The sequence below is a fragment of the Gossypium arboreum genome, chromosome 9 (assembly GCF_025698485.1).
Source record: "Gossypium arboreum isolate Shixiya-1 chromosome 9, ASM2569848v2, whole genome shotgun sequence".
Lineage (NCBI taxonomy): Eukaryota > Viridiplantae > Streptophyta > Magnoliopsida > Malvales > Malvaceae > Gossypium > Gossypium arboreum.
In genome coordinates, this window is record NC_069078.1 from 10,395,677 (window position 1) to 10,406,515 (window position 10,839).

General features: G+C 34.5%; 1 protein-coding gene across 1 annotated transcript; it reads right to left on the reverse strand.

The window, feature by feature from the left end:
* Window positions 1-1,195: 1,195 nt before the first annotated feature.
* On the reverse strand, window positions 1,196-1,609 carry LOC108455621 (uncharacterized). Its single transcript, XM_017754160.1, has one exon. The coding sequence runs from the start codon at window positions 1,607-1,609 to the stop codon at window positions 1,196-1,198; it is 414 nt and encodes a 137-aa protein (XP_017609649.1).
* Window positions 1,610-10,839: the final 9,230 nt, after the last annotated feature.

Sequence of the window (10,839 nt, forward strand, 5' to 3'; positions counted from 1 at the left end):
TAACTAACCTCGTAAGTCTTAAGCTGTCGAGACGCATAGGCAACTAGCTTACCGTCTTGCATCAAAACACAACCGAAACCCACATATGACGCATCACTGTAAACCACGAAGTCCCTACCAGCTCAGTCATGTCGTAAGGCGGAGCTCGAGTCAAATCGTCTTGAGCTTCACGAAGCTCTCTTACTGCACGTCAGTCCAAACGAAAGGAACACCTTTACGCAACAACTTAGTCAACGGCGCTGCGATCAACGAAAACTCCTCAACAAAATATCGGTAATACCCTTCCAGTCCCAGAAAACTACGAATTTTTGACACATTCTTCGGCTGTTTCCAATCGAACACTGCCTCAATCTTACGAGGATCCACTCGAATCCCCTTCGTAGAAACTACATGACCCAGAAATGTCATTTCCCGAAGCCAGAACTTATATTTGTTGAACTTCGCATACAACTATTTCTCACGAAAGATCTGTAGAACCACTATTAAATGCTCATCGTGCTCGTCCTCAGACTTAGAATACACCAAATTATCATCGATGAACACCACCACAAATCGATCCAAGTAGGGCTGAAACACACGGTTCATCAAGTCCATGAATGCTGCTAGTGCATTAGTCAACCCAAAAGGCATGACTAGAAACTTGTAATGCCCAAAACTAGTCTTAAATGTTGTCTTATGCACATCGGCCTCCTTTACCCTCAACTGATGATAACCTGACTGTAGATCAATTTTAGAAAACACTGAAGCCCCGCTGAACTAATCGAATAGGTCATCAATCCTCGGAAGTAGGCACTTATTCTTAATCATCAACTTGTTCAATTGACGGTAGTCGATACACATCCTCATTGTACCGTTCTTCTTCTTACGAACAGAACATGTGATCCCTACAGAGACACACTGGGACAAATAAACCCATGATCCTACAGCTCCTGAATTTGAGCTTTCAATTCGAAAAGGGGCGATAGACACTAGAGTTGTACCAGGAATCAACTCAATCCTAAATTCTACCTCACGGCTCGGAGGCAATCCTAGTAATTCCTCTGAAAAAATCTAAAAAGTCCTTCACAGCACGGATGTCCTTAACCGATAAGTCTACAGAATTCGAGGCATTGATGTAGGCCAAAAACGCCTCACATCCTTTCCTCACCAACTTCTCTGCCACTAATGCAGATATCACATTACTCAGATAATTTCGTCATTCTCCAACCACAACTATCTCATTATCCTCATCGGTCCTCAGAACCACCCACTTTTCAACATAATCTAGATTTACATGATGCTTCACCAGCCAGTCTATACCCAAAATCAAGTCGAACTCCCCAAACAGAAGTTCTATCAGATCAGCCAGAAATATCGCTTCTTGGACTTCCAACGGAAGGTCCTTGAACAGTTTACTAACCCTAATAGACTGCCCCAAAAGACTGACCACTAAAATATCACTAGAACTTCTCTCATACGGTATTCCAAAAGTCTCAGACATAGAACATGCAACGTAGGAATGTGTAGAGCCTATGTCTATCAGTGCAACATAAGTTACAGTAAGGATTAAAAACGTACCCGTGATGACGTCCAGAGCATCTCTATCCTCACGACGACATACAGCATACATAAGCGTAAGCTACCTCACCTCAGTCAGCCCAGCACCTCCGCCCGGTGCTCTCTGTCCTCAGCCCATACCGTTACCACCCCCAGCCTAACCACGACCCCTAGGTGGCTGCTGAACTCCCTTAGGTGGCTATGCAGTCTCAGTAGTCAGAGCTTGAATTTGATTAGTCCTCAATGCACAGTCCTTAACACGATGCTCAGATGATCCACATCTAAGACAAGCTCCAGTAGACCTCCAACACTCGCCTGGATGGCATCTATTACAAAGTTGACAAATCGCTACCCCAACAGGTGTAACAGTAGGCCCAATTCTCAGGGGGCCATCAGATCTGGCCTTTTTCCTAGGCCTCACTCCAGCATTCGAAGACTCTAAATCCCTCTTAGCCTTCCCTCTGTCACGGTTCTGGCACTCAGCGTGCTTAACCTCCTTCGCAATCTTGGCCTTCTCAACCAACACGACAAACTCACGCTCTTTGTGTGCAGCTATCAGGACACTTAAGTTATCCCTAAGGCCGTCATCAAAATGAACACAACGCTCATACTTAGTCGCCACCATGCCTCGTGCATAACGACTTAGCCTCAGAAAGTCAGCCTCATACTCGGCCACTGAACGATCTCACTGAGTAAGATTCAGAAACTCAAGCCTCCTAGTGTCGATATAACTGGCCCCCACATACTTGCTCTGGAAAGCTATCTTAAACAAATCTCACGTCAGACTGTCAAGCTGAGTGCCATCCCTAACCGTCAGCCACTACTGATATGCTTCATCGCGAAGCAACGAAACAGCCCCATTGAGCTTCTGTTTGGCAGTAAAATCCAGATTATCCATAATACGCTTCGTGGCTTCCATCCAGTACTCAGCCACATTAGGAGCAACTCCAGCGATGCCCTTAAATACCTCAGCCCCATTGGATTGGAGTCATTCCGTAACCGACCCATGGCTTCCAAATCCAGCATTAGCCTCAGCGACCCTCTCCAGAATTCGCAATATGGCCTGGGACAATGCGTCGTCTCCAGCTGCACGGTCTTGAGACTCATCACCAATCTCAGTAACAGGTGACACCGGCGTCTCGCTAGTGTCCAGATTAGGGATCGTATCAGATGCAAAGGACTCAACTCGAATCCCTCTACGGCCTCTACCTCGGCCTCTAGTACCCCATTCACGAGTACCACGTGTGCTTATCGTAATTATCGAGTTAATCTATATTAAAGAATTTCATGCAAATCAGTTTTCAATTTCGATGGTTGTTATCGGGTATTTTATGCAGAAGAGTTATTAGAATACTCAGAGTCTGTTATCGCAAATCGTAGTTTACTACGATTTTTAATTTACACTACCTAGAGTGTTTCAATAAGCATACTATCTACAGTAGTTTCACAGAAAATATTAGTATTTCCAAACAGGAATTCAGTATATTCTAAGCATGCTTTCAAACAATTTCATACAAAGTTTCAGAAACTTACAGGATCGGCGCCGGAGACTCAGTGAACCACATACTTAATCAGAGTATTTGAAAACAATTGAAAGTGTTTCTCTAAAACCAATTTTGGAACCCAAAATTCACAGCCGAGTTTTAAACTTAGCTTTGGTACCACTAAATGTAACACCCCCAAACCCAGCCTAAACGCTATGGCCGAATCTGGCGGCGTCACATCTGAGTGCTTTTTAGAAAAACCTTAACAAGTTAAAAGTCGTCCTATTTGTTATCTTTACTTAATTTGAGAAATCTTTATTCCAAATATTAAGTGAAAACATTTCATTAACACAGAAGCTAAAACATCATTAATTCATAAATCAATAATTTAACAAATTAAAATTCCCAAAATAAACCCAAAATAAATATTTAAATAAAGAAGACAAAATAAAGTGTTACTCAAAAATCCGTAAATGTCTACCAGTGGTCACCATCAAGCCTTCCATCACACTGATCCATCTACTGCTGGGGATTACCTGAAGAAATAAATAAATAAATGGGTGAGTTTTCGTAAACTCAATGTGTACATCCCCACGACAGCATGCATACAAACAGATAACATAATACAGATATTTTGGCCTTAGCCATATAGATATCATATGCATAACAGATCAGGTATCAGAAATATCATACCCACCAACCCTGCACACCATCTCTGTCCACCCCAACATACCATGTGGGGATAAAATTGACCCACCCATCCCTGCACACCGTATATGGCGATAATCGACCCATCCAACCATACACACTATAAAGTACCGCATCGTAGGATATATCATAAGTATGCAGCTTAGCTGCCAGATAACGGGCTTATGAAGCCCTTCAAATACTCTCTTCACTTCGTCAGACCCACCCCGATGCAATGAATCTTACAAATATGACATGCTGTAATGTAAACAAACAAATCATGTATTTATTTACAGAACATATCAGATAATCATGCTAAGTATATCATGCGAACACATACATTACAGAATTAAAAGTCTAGATCAGGCTTACCAACCCTTCTACAGGTCACAGTCGACTTGGGCGACCCGTGCAACCTTACAGAATATTTTCGATTAAAGGGGCTCACACGCCCGTGTGGGCCTACGCGGCCGTATAGGTCACACGACTCAAATTGGCCTTGTCCGTATGGATCACACGGCCTGGCCCAGATTCCCACACTCCCGTGTGGTTCACTCGTGTGGGCCCTCACGCCCGTGTGGCACACACAACCCATTTTTCTGAGCCCGTTCCTCGCACACGGCCTACAAGCCATTACACGCCTATGTCCATTGCGTCCGTGTGGTGCGCGCACTGCCTGGCTCGTCAGTGACACGCCCGTGTCTCACGACGCAGGCTACCACACGGGTAGACCACACACCCTTGTGGTGTCGACAGGCCACTTTTTGACTTTCACTGAAACTCATTTTCTGCATAATTGGAGTACACACCTGGTTCGTTTTCGCTGCTAATCCAACCACGAACACTCTAAAGCCTAAAATCGACAATACAGAGCCCAAAATCAGTCTCTTAAGTCAGATTATTAAGAATAGGCAAATCCCGAAACGAGAGATCTACTTACCTTTAGTGAATAACGGTGATTCCTCGCTGTTAAGAGCTCGATTAATGATCCACAGACCCTAGAATATTCCCTAAACAGTAACCAAAATCCCTTTTAAACAATCTCTAAGGAAATCCCTTAACTTTTATTGAAAACCAAACTTACCGAACCAATGAAATCACTAGCAACACGCGACTACTAATTGAAAAGGAGAAAACGAAGGAGAAGAAAAATGGAGAAGAAGGGAAAAGAAAAAAAAAGAAGAAGAGAAGTTCGACAGCTAAGGTTTGGAAAAGGAAGAACGGAAAAGAAAAATATTTGCCAAAAAAATGAAAAAAGAAAAACCCTTAATTTTTTCCTAAAACCCTCAACTCAGAATTTTAATAAAACCCAACACGTTACTGAAACTTGCAGCAAAAATAATCTCATCGCTACTGCAGGGAATCAAACTCCAGACCTCCAACACACCAACACACACCTCTTAACCACTAGACCAGCAGGCCCATTCTGTTAGGTTTTTACCATCAATCCCTTATAAGCCCACTGACCTAAAGTCAGGCTTTACTCAAATAAAACCAAAATTTGGCCCAAGTTAAAACTTGAACTTGGGACCTCCCAAACACACCCTAAAGCATATAACCTCTTAACCCACATATATATATGCCAAAAAGAATCAAAAAAAAAGTTTCGATACTTCCATGCTCAACAATCACAAAAGCCGAAATTACAGAAATTTGGGGCGTTACAATGGACTTTGTTGATCAAAAGGAATAATTACAATGCTTTATCAAAGTCTTTATTTATAGGCATAAGAAGTATAAAACAAGTATAGATCTAATTCTAATAATTATTAAAATTTAAAGTACATTAAAACTTTATCTTGATCATGATGGATATCCACTTAATAAGATATTCATAACACTCCCCTTTGGATGTCCACTGGCAGATAGATAATGTGCCTCGTGAAAACCTTATTAGGAAAAACCCTGTGGGATAAAAACCTAATGAAGAAAAAAATAGTACACAATCTATAATACGCATAATATGCTGCTTCATTAAAAACCTTACCAGGAAAACCTAATAGGACAAAACCTCGATTAAGGGAAAAAGAGTGCAACGTGTATTTCCTCCCCCTCATGAAAATATCACATATATTCTCATATTCTACGTATTCAATCTTGAATACTAGTTTTTCAAATGACTATTTGAATGTATTTGCTAAGCATTTATATTACCATTCTTTTGAAAATCATGAGTGAGGGAAAATTTTTGGGAGATATATTTTGAACTCTTCAGAAGTTCAACAATAATCATATAAAAATTTAATCATGACCCTTCTATAAAAATACAAATAGGTATTTTGGATCATTTTATAATCCTCCTTCAACTACTATTCACTAAGTCAAATTTACCACATATGTTCAAATTATTTCAATTCATATAAATGAACAATTTCTTGAGAATTTCAATATGCTTCTCGCATCCTAAATCCTTCAAGGATTTTAATATAAACTTTACTATATAGTGATTCAAAAAATGTTGTAACAATAACCATTAGACGCAAGTTTAATCTTTTATAAATTTTCAATTTAATAATATATCTAAAGGTTATTGCATCCATCATAAAAGAATATTATATCTTTTCATAATCAATGCCAAGACTTAGTGAAAAACTTCATATTTTTATTCTGTTTTTGCAAAACTACTTCAATTGCACCCTCACTGGCTTTATACCTTTAGATATTTGGACTACTGGTCTAAAACTCCACGAATTTAATTGAACTTGAGTGCGTCTTTCTATTTTGATCAATTTATTCCATATCTATATTTCTCAATAGATTAATTCAAGATCCTCCTTTTATTTCATTATTTCAATAATAATATTGCATGCAAAATCATTGTTGACCACTTTTATTATTCGATTCCACATTTTCTCAAATTGACATAACTTATCAAGATATCTTATTTTCATTATTTTAAAATTTTGTTTCAGGTATCTGAACCTCTTCTGGAGTTTTACTTATTAGTTATGTCATGGGTCTCTTCAAAAACCCCCGCCTCCATTATATGACCATCTTGAATGTTTGTTCCTTTACTTTTACGAGGATTTTTATATTTGGAACTAACTGGCCTTCCATGCTTTAGGCATGAATTACTTTCTTTTGCACTAACAATTTGCCCTATTAGGACATCAATTCGTATTGAAGCATTTTCAGCTAGTATGTGGGATTTAATGAATCTGGCAGTTGATTTATAAAATAAATCATCTGTTGAACTTCTAGTTCATATTGCTTTGTACGAGGATCTTAGACTTTGAAAATTTCAAGTACTTTATTAATCCAACTTTTTATCCTCTTGCCCTAATGTTAGGAAAACTAACAACTCATGTCATAATTAAATCTCGAATTAATAACTCAAAAATATTATAATGAGACTCATATAAATATACATTCCCAATATCTTATTATGACCCATTTTTGTGCGTTGTGGTGGAGCAGTTGGAACATGTACCATATATCCAAAAATTATAAGATGGGAAATATTTAGCTCTTAACCAAAAATCAATTATAATGGGGAGTATTTATAATTTATTAGTTTCATGCGTACAACATGCAAATCTCATACTAAAATAAAAAGTTTTGTTCTTATAAATAATGATTTAGCTATTGGTTGGAGGTGTCTGATAAACGATTCAACTAAACTATTTTGTGTGTGAACATGAGTTATAGGATGTTCAACGTTTATCCCAATTGACATGCAATAATCATTGAAAGCTTGTGACATAAACTCACTAACATTAGCAAGATGAATTGTTTTAATTGCATAATCTAAAATTAATCATTTAAACAAGAAATCTCGCAAACAACAGGTTGCAAGTTGATAACGTATGTGATTATTTTATAGATGCATCTACTAAAATTATATAATATAAAAAACCATCCACATGGTAGATAAATGGGCCCATATTCATTTCAGAAATGTAAAACATTAAATCTCAACTTTAACTAGTGAGTTTCTAAGAATCAATTTTTATTGAGAACAAACAATAAATGAGAATTTTTTAACTTAAAACAAACAATAAATGAGAATTTTTAAATTAAAGAATCTTTTGGTTCTTTAATGAATGTCTATATAAATTCTCAATTAATTTTCTCATCATATATGATCCAGGATGTTCTAACTGGTCACGCCGAATAGTAAATGTATTTGTATTAGTAAACTTCGATTTACTTTAACATGTTTTTCAATTATGCTAATAATGTAAATATAAATTTTGACAGTTGATAATTTAATTGTCATTTTTTTATTTTGTATCCACATATAAATACTATTGTGACATTTACTACTGGAAATGTCTAAATCAATATGAAGTCTATAATACCGCTAAGTCAATAAATAAATATAATTTTTAAACAATTATATTAATATTCGCTTTAGGGAATATGTTAAAATATTCAAATTGGTCTAGTGGTATGATTCTCGCTTAGAGTGCAAGAGGTCCCGAGTTCGATTCAAAATATAAATAACCCAATCCTCTTTTGATTCATATGAAATATAATCTTTTCCTTATTCACAATCTCAATATGAGATCCATTATAAATATATATTTTAAAACTAATACATTAACCATCACAAACTTTGTGCTTTTTAGATATTGATATATTAGCTCTTCGGAGCTTTCAACTAATTTTGTACTATTAAATATTGGAATATATTTATTTATTTTAGTACCAAATAAGATAAATATTTTCTATCTATAATGGTAAAATTCATTACTACATTCTTATATCCTAAAAGAATATTAACAGAGACAAAATATTTGGGCATACACCACATATGTAACCAATAATATTTCATATCACATTGATAACATAAGTTATCTTTACCCTTTTGAAGAGTTATCTTGAACTCTCATTGATCTCTTATTTATTAATATAATCTATCCATTCATATTGTGATGATTATTTTCCAATTATAATAAATATAATATAATAAATTAAACATAGTAAAATATACCTGAAGATCTTTAACATCATTGTCATCACCTTGACTATTATCTCGAGCATCCATTCTGAGATTGAATCTTTCAACATCCTAAAGATTGATTTGTGGGACGACTTCGAAAGATTTTGAAAAAAATAGAGAATCATCGTACTGATAACATGTTCTAAAATAAAGAGAGATGGAGAGAATAACGAACAAAGAAAATATGAAAACAGCAAAGAATGAACTTTATTGATCAAAAGGGATGATCACAATGCTTCATCAGAGTCTCTATTTATAGGCATAAGAAGAATAAAACAAGTAGAGATCTAATTCTAATAACTACTAGAATTTAAAGTACATTAAAACTTTATCTTGATCATGATGGACATCTAGTTTAATAAGATATTCATAACAATTCAGATATATATATATATATATATATATATATATATTTATTATATTTATATATGTTTTATGTTTCTAATATTTTTATAAATTTTAATTTTTTTAATTTTTGTAGATTATATATTTTGGCTTTTCAGAATTTTTACAAATTTTATTTTTAAAATTTTTAGATTAAAACGTGACCTAAGAAAGGATTGTATGAAACTGTGATTCCACGTCATTTTTATCCCTTTCCAATAGAAGAGCGACAAATCAGATTTTTCCTCTCGATTTTTTTAGCATTTTTAGTTGGATTTGAATTTTTTCAGGAAGAAAAACCTAAAAATCAAGAGGAAAAATATCATTTGTCATTCTCTTATTGGAAAGAGATAGGGATGATATGGTATCACAGTGTCATACAATCCCTTCTCAACATGACCTTATCTTAAAATTTCATGTCATCGCGTCTAACAATGTGACTTATCCCAAGAAAAAAATGTAAAAGTATAAAATATTTTTAAAAAAATTTAGGGACTAAATTAATAAAGGTTGTAAAATTTAGGAGTTAAATTTGTGGTTATATCTACTTTTTAAATAGAGATAACAAAAAAATAACGGAAGCACTGAATATGAGTAATTTGAAAAATCGATGGACTGATTTTGATAAACAAAAGTAGAGAGATTAAATTCACACAAATCGATAAGTGTAAGGATTATCCTTAGAATTTAACCTTATTAATTAAACTAGCCTCTTATTATATACATAAATTAATGGGTTAATTCATTATTTGCGCTTGAACTTGGCTATTGTTCTCACATTAGAGCTTGAACTAGGTAACTGTTTTTACATTGGTGCTTGAACTTTTTTTTGCCCAAGTTTTTTTTAAGGAAATATAAGGGGCTAACTTGGACAAAGAAAAAAATTCAAACCCCAATTGAGAACAATTGCGAAGTTTAGGGATTAACTTGGACAAAAGAAATTCAAGCCTCAATGTGAGAACAATTGTCAAGTTCAGGCCCCAAATAGAGCATTAATTCTAAATTAGACTAAGTTTTTATCATTAGAAAAAAAAGTATCCTCTCTTTAAAATATATTATTTCTTAAAATTTATATGAAATATTTATTTCAAGTTATAATTATATCAATAATTTTAATCGAATCAATTATTACAAGTATTGAATTGTATAGGACTTAAACTAATTGATTAATATATCATTTTTAAAAGGAGAGGAATTAGTTTTACGCTCTTCTATATATTCTTATCGACTAGTATTTTAATGATCCAACTCTAATATTTCATATTCCATTTACATAGACATGCATGTCAAACTTGACGTACATTAAATTTTTTAGCTATTTTTGATGTAAACAAATTTCAATCGTTCAATAAATATCAATATTTACACTTTTTAAATCGGTATGATAAGATGTCAATTTGTTTGAAATTTTACATGCATGAAAAGTACAATTATATCGATAAATTCAATTGTTGGATTGTTAAATTATTTTTATTAAATTTTAGTTTTGCACTCTTTCGTATATTTTTGTATGATTAGTATTTTAACGATCCAACCGTCATATATCATATTTCATTTTATACAGATCATGCATACCAAATTCGATGTAAATTAAAAATTTTACCTATTTGTTTTATGTAAAAAATTCAATCGTTCAAAAAATATTAATATATGCACTTTTTAGATCAATATGATAGAGATATTGGATCGGTTTCAAAATTTACATGCATGAAAAGTACAATTATATCGATAAATTCAATAGTTGAATCCTTAAATTCTTAGTCGTACAAAAAATAAACAATAAGGGTGTAAACTACTTTAGTT

What these genes read in the sequence shown, in the direction of transcription:
- LOC108455621 (XM_017754160.1), bottom strand. Translation starts at nt 1,609, where the DNA reads ATGTATGCTGTATGTCGTCGTGAGGATAGAGATGCTCTGGACGTCATC.